This window comes from Gigantopelta aegis, chromosome 7 (genome assembly GCF_016097555.1).
Source record: "Gigantopelta aegis isolate Gae_Host chromosome 7, Gae_host_genome, whole genome shotgun sequence".
Taxonomy (NCBI): domain Eukaryota; kingdom Metazoa; phylum Mollusca; class Gastropoda; order Neomphalida; family Peltospiridae; genus Gigantopelta; species Gigantopelta aegis.
The window spans coordinates 26,314,756-26,337,754 of record NC_054705.1 but is presented as its reverse complement, the minus strand read 5'-3'; the positions used below and the strand labels follow the sequence as shown (position 1 = coordinate 26,337,754).

The window sequence follows — 22,999 nt, the reverse complement described above, 5'->3', positions numbered from 1 at the left end:
TACAACCCACTCAGTATGAAAAGATGCCATCCCCAGTTAAACGTAGAGCATTCCATGTATGGTCCCTATGTATAAAAATAACATGACAAAATAATATGACAAACACATATTTAATTATAAAAACGATTAACATTACACAACAAAAACAATTAAACTATAAAATGACCTCACAAATATTAAACAAATATTTTGTACAAAGTTGAACTTTAATCCTATATCAAAGAATCATGAAGGCCATTTCACTTTGATCACATATTAAAGATCACAGTATGAAGAGCATTAACTCACCTTTGTGCAACTAAGCCCCAATTACATTACTTATGTTCATTATAATCTTAATTGTTTATGTAATACAATATATTTATATTGGTTTGAGACACAAAATAATAGGGATTGTCCCACTATGAACTGGGGATGTCACTTTTTCACACTGTAGGCAAAGTGAGTGTAGGCATACTGGGTTGTAGGCAAAGTGGGTGTAGGCAAAGTGGGTTGTAGGCGGAACGGGTGCGATTATGTATCTCCCGAATGTATGACCCCCCACACGGGGAATGATTACCCAGCATACACTACAAGTTCCGTGTACCCCGGGCTCGAGTCATAGGCGTATGTGCTCCCATTTTTGTAGTTGGCAGGCTGGCTTTTGCCCGAATTAAATGAAAATGCCCGAATCTGGATAATAACGTTTATTCATATTAGTATTATTACAGAACAGTTATATAGAGTTTGCAAATGAATCTCTACGCATTTTTACATTGATTACAATTTTCATGGTAGAATGATAGAAATACATGGTAAAAAGGTCTCAGGTTACCACATTTTGCCAGAATATTTGTATAAATGTTGCTCGAATTTGAGGTTTTTACTCCAGCACTAGGGGAGGGGTGCCGTTGACGCTTATGGGTCGGGTGATACCGAGACAGCTCAGCTGACAGCAAGTGTGACAGCACGGCCCTGCCAAGTAGTCTCATACCGAAATGGAAATACTGCGGCTTCACCATTATCCATGTTTGTAATGTCTAGAAACTAAAAATATCTTTGTCTCTGTGTTAAATGTTTGTGGTGATTTAAAAAAGAATAAAAAGGTAAACGAATAACTGTTTAGATGGTTAGAATGTCGAAAGCCGGGAGGGTCTGCCTGCCGACGTTCACCATTTGACGAGAGCAGGGTACAGCCGATATCTCAAGTCAGTAATGTTAATCCTTCCCATTCCAGGGTTTGGTGAATGGTGTGTTGGGTCCCACGATTCTTGGCCTGCAATCACTTGTGTCATTCACCATGGACCAGACGACGTACATCTTCCTCCTACAAGGTGTTGGCTTCATTCTCGGAGTCGTGGCGGCACATTTGGCGGAGAAGCGGCTCAATATCCGGTTAATCATGGCGATGTCACTAATAACCGGAAGTATTGGAAGCGGTGCTCTCCCGTGGGTCAAAAGCTATCCGTATCTTGCAAGCATGTTTTTCATGCAAGGCCTAGCAAAAGGACTTGTTGACTATGGTAGGTGAATATTTTTCTGTATCAGAAATAATGTCGCACCACCTCAACTATGACATTTTGGATCCAAATGAGGTTATTTGGGGACAAAGTCGAAGTCATGAAAGTTGTCTTGGTTATATGGAAAGAAATCGTTTGAAATACCGAATCAAATGAGGGGATAATGAGGAGGGACCAAGGCAGACATTTACCCACCTTTTGTGTCCAATGCATGAAAGAAAAACAAAGGAAAGAAATAATAAGAAAAATCCGCTTCGCCGTATCAGTTTTAGAATTTAGGTGTGATCAGAAATCGAATATATATATATATATATATATATATATATATATATATATATATAATTATAATTATTATAATTATTATTATTATTATTATTGTGGGTTTTTTTAGGCTGGGTGGGGATGTATAGGTGTTATGTTTGTATTCAAAATTCGTGTTAAAACTGTTGAGAGGGAGGGTGGGGGATTTGGCTTTGCCAAAGCTTACGAGAGGGCCATTAACCCATCCAGATTACGTAATTACAAAGTAATATTAATAGTTGAATATTTGTTTCGTTTTTCTAATTTTTATTTCATGAACGTGTCATTTCAAATTTCAGCTGCATTGTCAATTTGCAACAAGCTCTGGCCTAACCATAGAGGACTGGCATTTCAGTTTGTTACGCTTGGAGCCGGTATCGGAGCTTTCTTCATTCCGTTCATTGCACGACCATTCCTGGCAACAGATACTGTGACGTCACAAAGCAACGTGAAATGCAAGAATCCCGTTTCCGTGGGCACCAAATCTGCTAGAGATCATCGGAGCTTCTGTATTTCACCGGGCCACATTGAATACCCGTATGTAATTATCGCGATTCTCTGTGTTCCTCCCGCAATAGCATTCTGTTATTATTTCGTGAAAAGGAAGCAATTCCCCTTGTCGGAGAATAACTACCAACAGGTTGAGGTGGGCCTTATGACGTCATCACGACTGCACGCTTTGATGATGACCATCCTGTTTTTTTTACATATTCCAGTTATGTCAATGCCGCTAGCATATGGCGATCTTCTGACGTCATACGGTGTCCACGGCAGGTGGCATCTCAGCAGACGACACATGGCTACGATGACGTCAGTATTCTGGGGAGCATTCCTTGTAGGAAGGGTTTCTAACCTTGCTCTGACGAATTGCGCGGAACAATTCTATTTGTTGTGTATTAATTTTGGCGGACTCTTTATGACGAGCATTATTCTCTGCACGTGGACCACAGACTACGAAGTCGCCCTCTGGATAGGATCCGCTGGTCTGGGTTTCTTCTCTTCACCCTTCCTACCTATGATCCTGACCTGGGTGTCGGAATGTGCATGTCTGACCGGAAGTATGATATCTGTCTGCCTGTGCGCCTCAGGTATTGGAGAGGTGTTGGTGCCCGTTCTGTCAGGGTGGGTGTTTGTCCACGGCGGGCCGCAGTCACTGATGTACTTGATTGCCGGGATCGTCCTCTGTGAAATCCTCCTCTTTGTGGCGCTGGTCCTGGTGGCTAGGGAGACTAAGAGATGTAGAGACGTGATCATCAACGAAGAGCTGGTCGACGATACGTGAGGCCGTCCTCAGTTTACTGTCACACGTAGCCCACTAATAGGAGAGTTAGTTTGTTTTGTTTAACGACGTCACTAGAGCTGGTCGATGCTAAGTGAGGCCGTCCTCAGTTTACTGTCACTGTCACACGTAGCCCACAAATAGGAAAATTATAGTTTGTTTTGTTTAACGACATCACTAGAGCACGGTTATCCGATGTCAAACATTGGGTAATTTTGACTCATAAGTCTTCATTGGAAACCCACTACATTTTCCCATTAGCAGCAAGGGAACTTTTAAATTATGACTATTTTGTGTTTAATGTGGTAATATAAGGCAATTTTAACACTTGGTCGAGATAAGGGGAAAGAGAAGACACCTACTGTCGCACATCTATCCATTCACCTATCCATCCATCCATGCATTCATTTATTCATGCAGTCTTTAACAGCAATGTTGCACGTGAGTTGACCTAATAAATGGTCCAATCAATATTGTCTCAAAATAAATGCATTTAATGTCTTGTTGTTATATAGCAGTCTTAGAAAGAGTTTGATATCTGAAGTATGGCTACGTGGTTTTAAAATTCATATTGTGCTAATGCAGAACGTCCGTGGAGTGTTCCAATATTACTGATGATATAGGATAGGCAGGAATGGTTATAATGCCGTATTTTAAAATATGCTGAGTCGTTTGAGTTTGGATTACATCTACAAAGCTAGGATGTGAACAGTGGGGTGCGAGGATGGACTGTCATTTTCCCGCCGTCTTTAGAAATAACACAGCAGTTCACGATCAGTTTTATTTTAACACCCACAGTAAAGCTGAGAATAAAACTGGAATTATCTATTAATAAAGACTTTGTTATATGGCCTATGGGTTTAATATTCGACCGTTACCCACCCCCTATTGGTAGGGTTAGTTTGAGGTCAGGGTAAGGTTCCGTCTTTTTACATGTATCAATATAATGGGCGGGGGGGGGGGGGGGGGGAGAGTTTAAGTAGCTATGAATAGGGGGTGGGGTTCTACTCCCGAAAGACCCTGCACCAATGTATTTATTTGATTATTTGACAATCACAGCAAAAGCAAATATTCATCAATAGACCGGTGTTCGCGACTTTGGTTAATTGTGATAATCAGTGATAGAACAAACAACTGTTTTAATAAATTGACATATAATCTATATAAATTACTGTATATACACTGTGTTACAGCTGACTAGGCTATATCTTAAACGTTAAGACTTTTAATTCAGCAACGGATGACTTTTATAAGAACACGGGAACGTTTAGATGAGGTTTGGTGGGCCTTACACTTGGCTTTCCCAGTCATCATTAACCGATGCCTACCGTCCACTCGCCGTACTAAATAAAAAACTGCGTACACAGATCAACTCCACGAATACATCCGTACAGCCGCCATGCATGTAGCCACGTCTGTGTTCAGTGACAAACATGGTGGCGTCCATAGTGGTTGTAGGTATGGAAGTGATCTTTGTACACACTTTTATTTAGTATGGTGTATGGACGGTTGACAACTGAACGACTGGGTAAGTATGAGACCATTACACAGACGTTCTCTCACTACCAGTATCCTTTACCATTACACAGACGTTCTCTCGCTACCAGTATCCCTTACCATTACACAGACGTTCTCTCGCTACCAGTATCCCCTACCATTACACAGACGTTCTCTCGCTACCAGTATCCCCTACCATTACACAGACGTTCTCTCGCTACCAGTATCCCCTACCATTACACAGACGTTCTCTCGCTACCAGTATCCCCTACCAGGATCCCTTACCATTACACAGACTTTCTCTCGCTACCAGTATCCCCTACCATTACACAGACGTTCTCTCGCTACCAGTATCCCTTACCATTACACAGACGTTCTCTCGCTACCAGTATCCCCTATCATTACACAGACGTTCTCTCGCTACCAGTATCCCCTACCATTACACAGACGTTCTCTCGCTACCAGTATCCCCTACCATTACACAGACTTTCTCTCGCTACCAGTATCCCCTACCATTACACAGACGTTCTCTCGCTACCAGTATCCCCTACCAAATTACACAGACGTTCTCTCGCTACCAGTATCCCCTACCAGGATCCCCTACCATTACACAGACTTTCTCTCGCTAACAGCATCCCCTACCATCACACAGACGTTCTCTCGCTACCAGGATCCCCTACCATTACACAGACTTTCTCTCGCTACCAGTATCCCCTACCATTACACAGACGTTCTCTCGCTACCAGTATCCCCTACCATTACACAGACACTCTCACTAGCCACTCATAACTGACCAGTATCCCCTACCATTACACAGACTTTCTCTCGCTACCAGTATCCCCTACCATTACACAGACGTTCTCTCGCTACCAGTATCCCCTACCATTACACAGACGTTCTCTCGCTACCAGTATCCCCTACCATTACAGACTTTCTCTCGCTACCAGTATCCATTACCATTACACAGACTTTCTCTCACTAATCACTCATAACTGACCAGTATCCCTTACCATTACACAGACTTTCTCTCACTAGCCACTCATAACTGACCAGTATCCCTTACCATTACAAAGACTTTCTCTCACTAGCCGCTCATAACTGACCAGTATCCCTTACCATTACACAGACTTTCTCTCACTAACCACTCATAACTGACCAGTATCCCCTACCATTACACACAGACTTTCTCTCACTACCAGGATCCCCTACCATTACACAGACTTTCTCTCACTAACCACTCATAACTGACCAGTATCCCCTACCATTACACAGACTTTCTCTCACTAACCACTCATAACTGACCAGTGTCCCCTACCATTACACAGACTTTCTCTCACTACCAGTATCCCTTACCATTACACAGACTTTCTCTCGCTACCAGTATCCCCTACCATTACACAGACGTTCTCTCGCTACCAGTATCCCCTACCATTACACAGACGTTCTCTCGCTACCAGTATCCCCTACCATTACACAGACGTTCTCTCGCTACCAGTATCCCCTACCATTACACAGACGTTCTCTCGCTACCAGTATCCCCTACCAGGATCCCTTACCATTACACAGACTTTCTCTCGCTACCAGTATCCCCTACCATTACACAGACGTTCTCTCGCTACCAGTATCCCTTACCATTACACAGACGTTCTCTCGCTACCAGTATCCCCTATCATTACACAGACGTTCTCTCGCTACCAGTATCCCCTACCATTACACAGACGTTCTCTCGCTACCAGTATCCCCTACCATTACACAGACTTTCTCTCGCTACCAGTATCCCCTACCATTACACAGACGTTCTCTCGCTACCAGTATCCCCTACCAAATTACACAGACGTTCTCTCGCTACCAGTATCCCCTACCAGGATCCCCTACCATTACACAGACTTTCTCTCGCTAACAGCATCCCCTACCATCACACAGACGTTCTCTCGCTACCAGGATCCCCTACCATTACACAGACTTTCTCTCGCTACCAGTATCCCCTACCATTACACAGACGTTCTCTCGCTACCAGTATCCCCTACCATTACACAGACACTCTCACTAGCCACTCATAACTGACCAGTATCCCCTACCATTACACAGACTTTCTCTCGCTACCAGTATCCCCTACCATTACACAGACGTTCTCTCGCTACCAGTATCCCCTACCATTACACAGACGTTCTCTCGCTACCAGTATCCCCTACCATTACAGACTTTCTCTCGCTACCAGTATCCATTACCATTACACAGACTTTCTCTCACTAATCACTCATAACTGACCAGTATCCCTTACCATTACACAGACTTTCTCTCACTAGCCACTCATAACTGACCAGTATCCCTTACCATTACAAAGACTTTCTCTCACTAGCCGCTCATAACTGACCAGTATCCCTTACCATTACACAGACTTTCTCTCACTAACCACTCATAACTGACCAGTATCCCCTACCATTACACACAGACTTTCTCTCACTACCAGGATCCCCTACCATTACACAGACTTTCTCTCACTAACCACTCATAACTGACCAGTATCCCCTACCATTACACAGACTTTCTCTCACTAACCACTCATAACTGACCAGTGTCCCCTACCATTACACAGACTTTCTCTCACTACCAGTATCCCTTACCATTACACAGACTTTCTCTCGCTACCAGTATCCCCTACCATTACACAGACGTTCTCTCGCTACCAGTATCCCCTACCATTACACAGACGTTCTCTCGCTACCAGTATCCCCTACCATTACACAGACGTTCTCTCGCTACCAGTATCCCCTACCATTACACAGACGTTCTCTCGCTACCAGTATCCCCTACCATTACACAGACGTTCTCTCGCTACCAGTATCCCCTACCAGGATCCCTTACCATTACACAGACTTTCTCTCGCTACCAGTATCCCCTACCATTACACAGACGTTCTCTCGCTACCAGTATCCCTTACCATTACACAGACGTTCTCTCGCTACCAGTATCCCCTATCATTACACAGACGTTCTCTCGCTACCAGTATCCCCTACCATTACACAGACGTTCTCTCGCTACCAGTATCCCCTACCATTACACAGACTTTCTCTCGCTACCAGTATCCCCTACCATTACACAGACGTTCTCTCGCTACCAGTATCCCCTACCAAATTACACAGACGTTCTCTCGCTACCAGTATCCCCTACCAGGATCCCCTACCATTACACAGACTTTCTCTCGCTAACAGCATCCCCTACCATCACACAGACGTTCTCTCGCTACCAGGATCCCCTACCATTACACAGACTTTCTCTCGCTACCAGTATCCCCTACCATTACACAGACGTTCTCTCGCTACCAGTATCCCCTACCATTACACAGACTTTCTCTCGCTACCAGTATCCCCTACCATTACACAGACGTTCTCTCGCTACCAGTATCCCCTACCATTACACAGACTTTCTCTCGCTACCAGGATCCCCTACCATTACACAGACTTTCTCTCGCTACCAGTATCCACTACCATTACACAGACGTTCTCTCGCTACCAGTATCCCCTACCAGGATCCCCTACCATTACACAGACTTTCTCTCGCTACCAGTATCCCCTACCATGACACAGACGTTCTCTCGCTACCAGTATCCCCTACCATTACACAGACGTTCTCTCGCTACCAGTATCCCCTACCATTACACAGACGTTCTCTCGCTACCAGTATCCCCTACCAGTATCCCCTACCATTACACAAACGTTCTCTCGCTACCAGTATCCCCTACCACTACACAGACGTTCTCTCGCTACCAGTATCCCCTACCATTACACAGACGTTCTCTCACTACCAGTATCCCCTACCATTACACAGACGTTCTCTCGTTACCAGTATCCCCTACCATTACACAGACGTTCTCTCGCTACCAGTATCCCCTACCATTACACAGACTTTCTCTCGCTACCAGTATCCACTACCATTACACAGACGTTCTCTCGCTACCAGTATCCCCTACCATTACACAGACGTTCTCTCGCTACCAGTATCCCCTACCAGGATCTCCTACCATTACACAGACTTTCTCTCGCTACCAGTATCCCCTACCATTACACAGACGTTCTCTCGCTACCAGTATCCCCTACCATTACACAGACGTTCTCTCGCTACCAGTATCCCCTACCATTACACAGACGTTCTCTCGCTACCAGTATCCCCTACCATTACACAGACGTTCTCTCGCTACCAGTATCCCCTACCATTACACAGACTTTCTCTCGCTACCAGTATCCATTACCATTACACAGACTTTCTCTCACTAACCACTCATAACTGACCAGTATCCCCTACCATTACACAGACTTTCTCTCACTAACCACTCATAACTGACCAGTATCCCCTACCATTACACAGACTTTCTCACTACCAGTATCCCCTACCATTACACAGACGTTCTCTCGCTACCAGTATCCATTACCATTACACAGACTTTCTCTCACTAACCACTCATAACTGACCAGTATCCCGTACCATTACACAGACTTTCTCTCACTAACCACTCATAACTGACCAGTATACCCTACCATTACACAGACTTTCTCTCACTACCAGTATCCCCTACCATTACACAGACTTTCTCTCGCTACCAGTATCCCTTACCATTACACAGACTTTCTCTCGCTAACCACTCATAACTGACCAGTATCCCCTACCATTACAGAGACTTTCTCTCACTAACCACTCATAACTGACCAGTATCCCCTACCATTACAGAGACTTTCTCTCACTAACCACTCATAACTGACCAGTATCCCTTACCATTACACAGACTTTCTCTCGCTACCAGTATCCCTTACCATTACACAGACTTTCTCTCACTACCAGTATCTCCTACCATTACACAGACTTTCTCTTACTACCAGTATCCCCTACCATTACACAGACTTTCTCTCGCTACCAGTATCCCTTACCATTACACAGACTTTCTCTCACTAACCACTCATAACTGACCAGTATCCCCTACCATTACACAGACTTTCTTTCGCTAACCAGTTTTTGGACAGTCATTTATAACGGCATGCAACACAACAATCTAATTAAAATTAGCTCCACTATTACATGTGGATCTAAAGACAGCCAGTTGGAGCTCATGTCCACCAATCAAAACCTTACTTGCAGAATCTAGACGATGATGAGATTAAAGAATAAAGTAAAATAGCATTATGCATCTTAATTCCAGCGCTGAACATGGATGCCAAATCATGTCATTGTATTGCATTTAGAAGTGTTATGACGGACGGACCGTCAATTTAAAAAGAGAAACAAGCGCATGATAATATAATTATTGTGTAATTAATTATCTACTGCTGAAATTATTGTCCTACATTGTCCATTGTATTGTAGTTGATCACTGTATTCCACCTTGTACGGTTACTCAAGTCCTGTGAACGGATTCGAGTATTGCTAGACTCAACCCGTGCTCGAGTACTCATGGAGACCCCAGAAGTAAGTCCTGCAGACGAAGTTAGGTTGTTTTCAGGACAGTCTAGTGACGTCGTTAAACAAAACAAACTTTTGTTCAGTACAGTGGCAGTCCTCTCAAATGCGCCACACGACAATGACGTATGAGAGCTGTCGTGATATTGTCAAAAACAAACGAATTGAAGAGAAAATAACATTATATTTATTTCATTAAAAGTAGTCTTCAAAAATTCACAGTATCACAACGTTAAACCAATTCATTCTTATTATACCGATAGGTGAAAATATTACATCTAATGTGTCATGCACACAGATTATTTGTATACTTAAAGAAACGTCCTTACGTCTTTCGTAATATAATGAACTAATATTGAAATATTGGCGTCGTAAGATGCCTACAACTGGAAGGGTCAGTAATATATTACTTGGACTATTCAACGAGGGAGAAAGACCTATTCATCAGAGTTGGAAACAGTGTGCAAGTCAGCCTCCGCTTTCAACGCCTAGATTTGTATTTTGTTTCTGTTGATATAAAATCGATGTATTCGTACGAGGCACTCGTAACGTGCGAGTTCGCCTTTAGAATGTTCAGCTCTGTACATCCAATCTTGTATTCTTGGTTGTTCCAATGTCTGTAGAAGCTCAACACAGTGTCTTGGTGTATTTTAATCATATTCAATTTGTGTAAATACATTTTAGAAATAAATACACCTTGGTGTATTGTCAGAATGTGTGGTAATTGTGAATACTTAACAGATCATTTACTCTTTGTCTAGACAAGGGCATAACCGCGACAGGATATGTTATCGAGTTTAATATCCTATTTATTGCCCATAATCGATTTTGTATTTCTTTGACTGACGTTCCGGTAAGGTTGTACTGCGCCAATCGTAAGACATCATCGTGATTAGTGGAACGTGACACTTCGATATGAACCAAGACATGTTTAACCCAATGTGTACGGGTAATAATAACACAAATTTATTAAATATTGTGAAAAGACGAAGCACCTTTAATAAACCTTTCGAGTTTTTGCAATCAACGGATATCGTCATCTCCTTACATGCAGGTCACAACTGCGTCATTTTGGACAATATAATGTAAAGAGAGGTCACGACTTGACCTATTTGCATTCACTATAGGTGTCCGATATACTACTGAATAAAGTTGTTCATTACGTTTCAGTGGCATCTAGGAATGACGTCACGAGAAGAAAACGGAAGTTGATGATCTATTCTAAATGTTTAAATATAAAATATAAAACTCCAAATTGCAGTTTTAGAATTCCTTGAGGTCATATGTATATTTAATTGCAAAAAATTACGACAACAAATAAAGCTCATACAAACCCAAAAACCCAATAATATTAAATGTTTGTTACATGAAGATAGACAAACAAGTTAACAATGCGTAGACTGTCGATGTCTTTCCAAATGAATCTGTTTGATTTACATGAAGATAGACAACCACGTAATTAATATATAGGTATGCACCTTTGTTCATTGAATCATATACACATTTATAGTATAGCATTCTGTGAAATATCCAAGAATGTCAGTGATTTAATAGTGTTGTGGGTAACTGGCGAGAATACGATTTTATTGCTTATATCACCACTGTACATCGCCAGACATCTGAATTGGTAAAACACACAATGGCATGACCCCCCCCCCCCCCCCCCCCCCACCCCCCACCCCCCAAAAAACCCCCCAAAAACCCCCAAAACATTAATTTTATTTATTTATTTTTATTTTAATTATTTATTTATTTATTTATTTATTTATTTATTTATTGTTTAACCACCGTTCACCTTTATTTCTGTTCCGATGCTGTTTCATCAATGTTCTATTTTCATAAACACAAAGTTTTAACTCTGGGAAAAAAAAAAAGATTGGGAGTCGCTTGACAAATATGCAAAATTTTGTTTATAATATGTATAATACGTTTTTATCTACCGCTAATTTGTATTGTATTGTGTTTAATATTGTTCCTACCTAAGCACTATACCATAATGAATTTGACTTTTTTAAGTCTTACCATTAACAAGTGCCTGATGGCGTCAGTAGACTTTGGATAAGACAACACGTTATATATTAAATAGAACATTTTACTTTTTCAGTCTATATAGATTATGTATGCAAGTTTGTTGATGCCCACAACTACATTTTACTCGTACTTCCTTTTCTGTAATCAATAATGTTAACGTTCTTCTACTGAATGTTTTAAAGAAAGAAAACGTTATGAAAATTGTTTGAATCGTTTCTACATTGTCAGTAACTATCAAGGAATAAACGTGCTGGAGGATATATTTTCAAAACTGGATGACATTCTAACCGATACATTTGTTATATTGGGGTTTACTATTACAGTAACATTAACTTTAATAGAAAAACTGCGAATATTGTTTGGAATGGTGTTTTGAATACACAGTAACATGAAGAAGACAACTGCAAACAATAACCGGATACTAAATGTAATAACAACCTCGGTACCAGTTGTTATCACGTGTTTGTCCCCAGTGAACTAGGCCTACTGGTCATTTGACAGGCACTCAACCTCAAAAACAAATTAATGTTATTTCACTCTCGACATACACTTGATAATGGCAAATCGTTTATTACCATTTCTAAAGTTTTACTCAATTTCCAGGTAATGGTTTTTGTGGAGGGGAGGGGGGGGAAGAGTTAGAAATCGCTACAAAAAGGTGATGCCCGCTTTTTAACACTAAACTTTGCTTTAAATACGTGACACGGCGCGTGTGCAAGAGTTTAGCGTGTGTGTGTGTGTGTGTGTGTGGGGGGGGGGGGGGGGGGGTCTAGACTAGCGAGCGTTGTGAGTCATGCTCCCGTTGAAAAGATATTTAATTTGTTTTTAAAAAGAACATTGCCTGAGCAGGGGAGAGAAGAGGGGTTTCGACTTCTGAAACCGTTCTCCTGTACACACGCATTTACCATGGGAGTTCACCAAACGTAATGTCATATTTTAGTACCGACCAGTCCATAGGTCAGTAAGCGCGAAACAACTAGATAACATGGCATTTATACAACATATATGACCGTACCAAGAGGTAATAAATATAAATATAATAGAAAAATACAAAATCTACACAGATTACGTGTCAACAAACAATATCTGTTGTACAGATGGAACAAGGAATGTATCACAATTATGTTTTTGAACGTGTAAAATTTAAACACGTCTCAATGAAATGAAACCACAACTACGATAACACGCTTGGTGGTTATTCCAGAAATAATCGTATTTGAAGGAAATCTTTAAAAAAAATCCGAACATTATTGAATTTTCGTTCAACTCAACCCCCTCCCTTAAAAACAACAACAAAACAACCCGAACCCCCTCTCCCTAAAAACCAAAACCAAACACCCACAGAACAAAAACAACAACAAACAAACAAAAACCAAAAACCAAACAAACATTCTGGGACAAATTCAATGAGGTTCTTTTTTCACCGTTTCACAAAAGAACTGATCATCGCCTCCCAGCCCCAAATCACACAGACTCGAAAACAAAACACAGTACTACACTGTTTAACCATGTGAACTGCCATCTAAACCTGAAAACACAAAACACAGTATTACACTGTTTAACCATGTGATCTGCAATCTAAAACTGAAAACACAAAACACTTGAACTATATTCATGGATATTACTGACAAAGCTGTTTTCATCTGAATTCAAAATACTATTTGGTGTAAAAAAATATCAAAGTATAAAAACACATTCTTTCAACCTTCTGACCCGCACATGAGCAACGGTCACTTAAAATTGCATATTTCAGTTAATAGAGAGACAAAATAAAAATAAAACGATATCACAATGCACATAAATAAATTATGTTAATATTTGTCTCAAGGATTGCGTCCTTAGGGTCGAAAGCACAACAATGCACGTGTTCTCCAGTGAGTTCGATTGCAAAACAAAGATTTCTGTTCCGGCGTGAACTTGGATGTGTCTGCACCGTATTTTATCAACGTCTTTACTGCTAGCGTGTTTTTCGCCTCAATTGCGTAAAAAATGGGCGCATGGCCATCGGAATCGTTCTTGTTTACGTCTGCGCCATTTTGGAGCAAAAGCTGGATTATCGCCACGTCACCACGATGCGCCGCTAGGTGGAGCGGTGAGCAGTTTCCGGGAAGGTTATCGGGTCTTCCCATTTCAATATTGGCACTCACTCCGGCCTTGAGGGCCAGTTTCGTGAGCTTCTGTTCACCCCGCAGAACGAAAGCGTGGAAGAGCGTCCATTCGTCTGTCCGTCTGGAAAAGACTTCCCGCGCAAACTCTCTGTCTTTCATCACAAGTGTTTTCGCGCGTTCGATCAGCTGGATGTCGCTGTGACGTAACTGTGCCAGAAACAGCACAGCTTCCCTCTGCACATCCTTCGGCGTGCTCATCGAGTTCCAAGAGCAGACCACCATCGATAACGGCAGCATCGAAGCTGCTATCTGAAAGTTGAATAAAACAAAACCATTAGAACATTCTCAAGGATGGCTGTCTTGCGTTAGCATAACAATATCAGCTCCAACCCAGCGTACATAGGGCCATGCAGAGAAGGACCAAGGTGCAGTAGCTATTCCCGACAATATAAAAAGTTTGTTTTATTTAACGACACCATTAGAGCACATTAATTAATTATCGGCTATTGGATGTTAAACATTTGGTAATTCTGACTCGTAGTCATCAGAGGAAGCCCGCTACATTTTTCCTAATGCACTTTCCCACAGGCAGGAAAGCATATACTACAACCTTTGACCAGTTATGATGTAATGGTTTAACAAGAAAAACAAATTGAATGGATCCACCGATGTGGTTCGATCCTGTAACGCCAGCACCTCAAGCGAGCACTCAACCAACTGAGCTAAATACAAGAAAGTTTCAGCCAGAGCGGAAACCTCCTCTAGACTGGTTTAGGTCTATCACATCAGGAATCAGTCAGTCTCCCCACCCGACAGTGCTCTACGACTACTATAATCAAATGCGATGGTATGTCCTGTCCTGTCCTGTTTGGAGAAAGTGAATATTATAAACGACTCTTTGCTATTAGCGGAAAAACATGTAGCGGGTTAAGTATGTGTATGTGTGTGTGTGTGTATATATATATATATATATATATATATATATATATATCTATATATCTGTGTGTGCGCACGCGTGTGTCTGCGTGTGTGTGTGTACGTGTGTGTGTGTGTGTGTGTGTGTGTGTGTGACAATTATTAATTTGTTTGACATCTAATGATAAATCAATGGGGTCTAGTGGTGTCGCTAAAACTAAATGTAAAAAACCCAAAACAAAACCAAACAAAACCACACGTTTCAAATAGTTCGCAAACATTAGCGTCGCTCGTTCTGACTAGACGCAGAGGTCTGGACGACCTGCGGAGTTAGGCGAAGATTAAACAGAGGAAAACAGTTAGTCTAATGCAAGTATCAGACTACCAACTGTCACAGCAGCGTAATTTCCCAAATCCCAACTTATGACGTGTGCGCTCAGATTAACAACTAATCGGTTGAATACGACGAGAATTGAGTTGTAAAAGCGCCCAGTCTAGCAACTGAACAGTCGTACAAGACGAGAGATCGGCGAGTTGGCCAACTCCATCGTGACAGTTGGTAGTTTGATCCTAGAAAAATTCGATTGGCTACCTACTAGATAATTTTGTTTGCCAGTTAAAGATCTAGCGTAGTATTCGTTTCATAAAAGCCGATTTGTTCGCTTGACTTGAATACGGTTTATGGTATTAGCTTATCACAGTTAGGAAGAAACGTCAACATTGGTACATTAGGAATACCAAGAGGTCATGATGGTCGGTAGTCAACCGATCTCTTAGTGAGATATTCTGTTAATTCGAATGGAATATTCGCGTACATGTACAGACAGACATTTCATTTAAAGTTACTTTCGTGCTAATATCAAATTAAGGCTCAAGCACGCTGTCCTGAACACACACATCTCAGCTATCAGCGCTCTGTCCTAACAGCGGGTTAGTAGCTGATAATTATGACTGGTTAGTGAGAGAGTCGTGTAGTTAAACGTGCTCTGGGTTCTGGGATACAAACCCAGTACCTTAAGTCCCATACTTAACCACTACTACAGACCAACGAGGCCAGCACAGATAACCTTTATTAAGTGGCCTTATATATTACAGTCACTGATCATAGCTTTATATTATCATTATTATTTTATTATTTATTTATTTATTTTAATTAGTTATTATTAAATTTTATTATTATTATTTTTTATATATAATTGAAAGACAGTCCTGACAATTAGGGACACTTTGGACTTGGCAAAGTTGATAAATTAAGCAAACAGTTCTAAATAATGTGGAAGTTATGCTAGAGTCAGACTACCAACTGCCACAACAAAGTTGGTCAACTTTCTGTTCTCACGACTTCTACGACCGATTAATTGTTAATCTAAGCGCAACCGTTGTATTTCGGAAGTTGGGGGAAATGAATGAATGATGAATGTTTAACGACACCCCAGCACGAAAAATACATCGGCTATTGGGTGTCAAACTATGGTAATGGAAACAAACAAGGTGATGATCAACATCAACAGAAACATTCAAGATATAAATAAAAACAGTGTAAAGAACTGTGCAAAAATACAAATACAAATATCACAGATAAGATACTGACTTTTACCCTAAGAAGTTGGGGGAAATTACAACGCAACCGTCGAATTGACCAACTTCGTCGTTACAGTTGATAGTTGGACCCTGGCATTAAAAATACAACCGCAGTTGTAACAGCCGAGAACATTTAAGACTCTCGAATGATTTAAAAGTGAGTGGTTTAGACTACCAACTGCCACGGCAAAGTTGGTCAACTTTCTGTTGTCACGACTTCTACGACTGTCCAGTTGCTAAACTGAGTCCTCTTACAACTCGATTGTTGTCGTATACGACTTCTACGACCGATTATGCTAGGAAGACACTGCACGATTAGTATCGGTTGTCGGGACTAGTCGGCTCTTGGCTGTCGGCTACGACCTGTCGGAACTTGTCTTAACGATAGCTTTCGGCTGTCTGCTGTAGTTGCATTGTTGGTGTCTTCAATTTCGCTTGCGATAAATCGGAACAAAATGGGTCAGAGAAACGATTTGAACATTGAATCTTATGTGATAAGCGAGTGTTGGTGCCTTCATACCCTGCAATAGAAATCGCACTTCCTATCCAATCAGAACTCCCTTTCAAAATGTCTACAGTCTATCATTGTGGCCAATATGCATGTTGTTTCACACCAAGGGGAAGCCATTTTTTACACCTTTGGGAAGAGACCTATCTATATATATGCGTAATTTTAAAAGACAGTAATAGGCATAAGCATAGGCGTACGAGCTTCCATTTTTGTAGGGGGCAGGCTGATTTTTGCCCGAATTAAAAGTGCCCGAATCGCCACGCATTATTACATGGATTACAACTAGAATAATAGGTAGAATAATGAAAATAAATCATGAAAAGTGTTCAGGTCGGCCATGTGGATTTTCTCCAGGACTGGGGGGAGCGGTCCCCCCGCCCCCTGTCTCATACGCTTATGGGCATTATATCTAGAGAAATCGCGGTATCGTGTAATTTGTTTAATTATATGTATGTGAAGAAATTGAGTAATTCATTATTAAAACGTTTCTATTATCCCCCTCGCTCTGGGAAGGACGTAGTCCAGCGCTTACCTGACGCGAGGTCGATCTAAGATCGACCCCGTCGTTGGGCCCATTGGGTTATTTCTCGTTCTAGCCAGTGCACCACGACTGGTATATCAAAGGCTGTGGTAAGTGTTATCTTGTGTATGGGATGGTGCGTATAAAAGATCCCATGCAAACATTAGGGTGAGCTGCTTGAGATGGACGGCACGAAGCGCCCACGCCACAAGGGGGGGGGGGGATGGCAAGGGCATACTCCCTCAGGACATTTTGGAAACTAGATGTTCTGCATTCTACAAGTAAAATTCATTGCGACAAATGCACTTTTCATGATTATATGAGTATAGAAATACGTTTATGCGCTCAATGTATTAACACCACAGCCATGTAGCAAACTAGTGGATCCGATGAATATTAAAATAATTACCAACTGTACGATCTAGTCAATTAATTCGTTAAAATTTCAATTGCAAATAAAATGGATAATAACTTTGTCTAATGGATAAGGACTTTATCTAATGGATAAGGACTTTGTATAAAACATTGAATTGAATATTAAATACGTTTTTGACTAAGGATTATTGGTTTGTTACTAAAGCTAAAGCGGTTCTCGCAGTGATAACGAGGAGTACGTGCAAGTGTCTTTATTTTAATCAAGAGCGCAAACACGATTTATCGCATAGTGTCTTCCCTAAGCGCACCTGTCTAAGTCGGGAGTGGTGAAAATTACAACGCAACCGTCGTATTAGTCGACTACATCGTGACAGTTGACAGCCTGACACTAGCATAATAGCAGCCATCTATGATTCGAGAAGAAGTGACTATCTCCAGTAACGTATAAATTAACCCGTCAAGTAATGTTTCCTTGTAAGAGGTTGTTTAATTTCATTCTAATGACAGAATCATTGATTGCAAGGTCCGCTCAAATCTGTTTTAGTGGCAGACAAAGCTGCTATATTTAGTTTCTGTAAAGTTTTTATTTACTATTATTATTTTAGTATTATTACACTCTACATAGCTACACTCCGTTCCTTCGAAAAGTTTAATGTGTTTCCTTTCTTTCTTTTTTTGGTCGATAATAATTCTACTTTGGCTTAACGTAAAAAGAAAAGGAAAACTGCTTTGTATACAAAAGCACAAAAACATGTGCCAACTGCGAAAACATTAGCAAAGATATAACAGATATAACTAAACAGCAGTACTCAACCATGGTGAAGAATGTCGTCTGCTTATGGAGTTTAGATTTTCATTTCTCGAATACAGAGTTTACTAGGATACATTAATCATGTAAAAGCAGACGACATTCTTCACTTTGAGAAGGCATCGCTGAACACTTTATTTATATACTTTATTTACAGCACAAACATTTTATAAGTACTTGTATCATATTACATAGATACACGATAATTATATATAACTGTCTCTGTCTGTCTGTTTATCTGTCTCTCTCTCCGTGTGTGTGTGTGTGTGTGTGTGTGTCTCTCTCTCTCTCTCTCTCTCTCTCTCTCTCTCTCTCTCTCTCTCTCTCTCTCTCTCTCTCTCTCTCTCTCTCTCTCTCTCAACTGTCCACATTCGTTAGTTTTGTAAGATGATCATATTTATCTTTAATTCGTTACTGGTATTTACCTTTAAAATTCCTACGTTATAAGCCCATCTTTTTACCTTTAAAATTCCTACGTTATAAGCCCATCTTTTAAACAGTTTGCCCTGTCCGGTTATATAACACAATGCACGTTTCCAGTAAAGGGAAGTACTCCAGTTCGTATCAGGACCCATATTCACAAAATATCGTAAGCCTAGTTTTACACGTAAACGTAAATCTACGACTGAAGAGCTATTCACGAAACCACGAAAACGTAAGTTACGTGTAAAGTTGGACGTAAATATAAGAGTGCCTCAGGTTGCAACTAACGCTGCACGTAAGTTGTGTACATATAATAAATCAAGCACGATCGCCGTTATTTACTATTATTTTCGGAAACTAGCAGCATTTCCAATAAATGAAGCAGTTTGCTATGGCGAACGCCCACGGATTGAACATATTTTTGTTCGTGATCAAACGGATGTTTTCGACTTGGCCAATTTCTCCTGAGTTATCTTTTCCTTTTTAAGAAATGTCCTCAAGTTCGTACCAAAACGCGGATCCCCACCAATACCAAAATGCCATGGTTCACTGTTCGCAATGTTATTGTTAGCAGACGACAAACAAAATTGCGTTTTGCGCATTTGTTATTTGCCCGGTAGCCATCGTTTCTAATGTGTTTTTATTAATTACTCCAGTGAGAATGTTAAATCGTAGATTTACGTCCAACTAAGTTACGTTTACATTTACGACCATCTTTGAGAATAAGGTGCTTCTTGCACGTAAACGTAAATCTACGGCACACGTAAGTGCTAGTCGTAGACGTAAATTTACACTTTTTTGTGAATATGGGTCCAGATCGTTAACGATTTTCTCTTTGATGCCTGAACGGGGACGTCATGCAGACATATAAATCAATCCTCCGCTGGTATGCCCAAGCCATATCAGCTCCTATGACTATGTACTGGTGAACGGATAAATCAATTGACACAAGTGCTGCACACGTTATTGTCGTATAGGAAAAGTGTCGTATGTGCTGTTCTCAATTCAAGACAATTTAAGAAACTTTTTAACAAATCTTTTAACTTCTGTTTTAACTGAATTCTGAACAATTAACTGTCGACTATCAACAACCTTTTCGGTGTTAGTCATATCTGCATCCATAGGTGTTCAAAATATAATAATATTAAACTTTGAAGTTTAAAGTAATTAAAAAAACAATTAACATACATTGAGACGATCATTCCTAAACGAACTAACAGTTCGTTGGAAATGGTCATTAACGTGAAAAAATAATATCGAACTAAACGCTAAAATATTTTAATTAAAAATACATATTTAAAACTTATTATTACTATTATTTAAATAGCATTGTCATGAACATATCTAGGTGCAACTATAAACCTGGTTTTACAAATGGGCCTAAACGCGAAAACTTACTGCTGGGGATAAACGCAGGATTTTTTGTGGGGGTTTTTTTTTGGGGGGGGGGGGGGGGGGGGGGGGCAACTGGGTAGTTAATAGTCTAAAACTCCTTAAACGGTAAGTAGATAATTTTATTTAAGTTTCTAGAATGCTTTCCCCCTTGCCCCTTGCCCCGCTAGGTATGGTCCTGGATGGGTTTACAGCTCTTGGTTTACTAGCTCGAGTGCTCAAGCTGTGTCCTGTTTATAGGTTGGGTCAGGTTTAGAGAGAACTCTAAATAACACTTTGTCAACTCTTCACAATAATGGTCGCCAAAAGCTGTGCCTAATGCTGTACGGAGTGTTTTCAACGACATAACTAGAGCACATTGATTTATTAATCATCGGCTATTGGATGTCAAATATTTGGTTATTCTGACATAATATATAAGAGGAAACCCGCTACATTTTTCCATTAGTAACAAGGGATCTTTTATATGCACATCTCACAGACAGGATAGCACATACCACGGCCTTTGATATACCAGTCGTGATGCACTGGCTGGAACGAGAAAAATCGATCTTCGTACATCCAGCACCCCCCTCCCCTCGTGTATCCGCCACTGGGTGTGAAGGGTAGGACTATACTCGGATGAAACATCCAGCACCCCCCACCTCGTGTATCCGCCACTGGGTGTGAAGGGTAGGACTATACTCGGATTAACATCCAGCACCCCCCGCCTCGTGTATCCGCCAATGGGTGTGAAGGGCAGGACTATACTCGGATTAACATCCAGCACCCCCCGCCTCGTGTATCCGCCAATGGGTGTGAAGGGTAGGACTATACTCGGATGAAACGTCCAGCATCCCCCTCCCCTCGTGTATGCGCCACTGGGTGTGAAGGGTAGGACTATACTCGGATTAAACACCCAGCACCCCCCATCTCGTGTATCCGCCACTGGGTGTGAAGGGTAGGACTATACTCGGATTAACATCCAGCACCCCCCGCCTCGTGTATCCGCCAATGGGTGTGAAGGGCAGGACTATACTCGGATTAACATCCAGCACCCCCCGCCTCGTGTATCCGCCACTGGGTGTGAAGGGTAGGACTATACTCGGATGAAACATCCAGCAATCCCCGCCCCCGTGTATCCGCCAATGGGTGTGAAGGGTAGGACTATACTCGGATTAACATCCAGCACCCCCCGCCTCGTGTATCCGCCAATGGGTGTGAAGGGTAGGACTATACTCGGATGAAACGTCCAGCACCCCCCTCCCCTCGTGTATGCGCCACTGGGTGTGAAGGGTAGGACTATACTCGGATTAAACATCCAGCACCCCCCACCTCGTGTATCCGCCACTGGGTGTGAAGGGTAGGACTATACTCGGATTAACATCCAGCACCCCCCGCCTCGTGTATCCGCCAATGGGTGTGAAGGGCAGGACTATACTCGGATTAACATCCAGCACCCCTGCCTCGTGTATCCGCCACTGGGTGTGAAGGATAGGACTATACTGGGATGAATAATCCAGCACCCCCCGCCTAGTGTATCCGCCACTGGGTATGAAGGGTAGGACTATACTCGGATGAAACATCCAGCAATCCCCGCCCCCGTGTATCCGCCAATGGGTGTGAAGGGTAGGACTATACTCGGATTAACATCCAGCACCCCCCGCCTCGTGTATCCGCCAATGGGTGTGAAGGGTAGGACTATACTCGGATGAAACGTCCAGCACCTCCCTCCCCTCGTGTATGCGCCACTGGGTGTGAAGGGTAGGACTATACTCGGATTAAACATCCAGCACCCCCCACCTCGTGTATCCGCCACTGGGTGTGAAGGGTAGGACTATACTCGGATTAACATCCAGCACCCCCCGCCTCGTGTATCCGCCAATGGGTGTGAAGGGCAGGACTATACTCGGATTAACATCCAGCACCCCTGCCTCGTGTATCCGCCACTGGGTGTGAAGGATAGGACTATACTGGGATGAATAATCCAGCACCCCCCGCCTAGTGTATCCGCCACTGGGTATGAAGGGTAGGACTATACTCGGATGAAACATCCAGCAATCCCCGCCCCCGTGTATCCGCCAATGGGTGTGAAGGGTAGGACTATACTCGGATTAACATCCAGCACCCCCCGCCTCGTGTATCCGCCAATGGGTGTGAAGGGTAGGACTATACTCGGATGAAACGTCCAGCACCCCCCTCCCCTCGTGTATGCGCCACTGGGTGTGAAGGGTAGGACTATACTCGGATTAAACATCCAGCACCCCCCACCTCGTGTATCCGCCACTGGGTGTGAAGGGTAGGACTATACTCGGATTAACATCCAGCACCCC

The 22,999-nt window shown here is 42.0% G+C and overlaps 2 protein-coding genes across 2 annotated transcripts in view; one reads left to right on the top strand and one right to left on the bottom strand.

Annotated features, from left to right (window-relative positions):
* Nucleotides 1–1,279: 1,279 nt before the first annotated feature.
* Nucleotides 1,280–3,081, top strand: LOC121377998 (sodium-dependent glucose transporter 1-like). Its single transcript, XM_041506095.1, has 2 exons — nucleotides 1,280–1,502; nucleotides 2,099–3,081. The coding sequence occupies exons 1-2, from the start codon at nucleotides 1,280–1,282 to the stop codon at nucleotides 3,079–3,081; spliced, it is 1,206 nt and encodes a 401-aa protein (XP_041362029.1).
* A 7,111-nt stretch (nucleotides 3,082–10,192) lies between these two features.
* The window catches only part of LOC121376963 (putative ankyrin repeat protein RBE_0220), a 68,769-nt gene continuing 55,962 nt past the window's right edge, over nucleotides 10,193–22,999 (bottom strand). The window contains exon 3 of the mRNA XM_041504773.1: nucleotides 10,193–14,471. Coding sequence (XP_041360707.1) covers nucleotides 13,893–14,471 — 579 coding nt within the window. The 3' untranslated portion in view covers nucleotides 10,193–13,892. The remainder of the gene's footprint in view (nucleotides 14,472–22,999) is intronic.

Excerpts from the sequence above, each read along its gene's own strand:
- LOC121377998 (XM_041506095.1), top strand. The coding sequence starts at position 1,280 with ATGGACCAGACGACGTACATCTTCCTCCTACAAGGTGTTGGCTTCATT. Across the intron at positions 1,503-2,098 it reads AAAAGGACTTGTTGACTATG|CTGCATTGTCAATTTGCAAC; the intron begins GTAGGTGAATAT and ends TTCAAATTTCAG.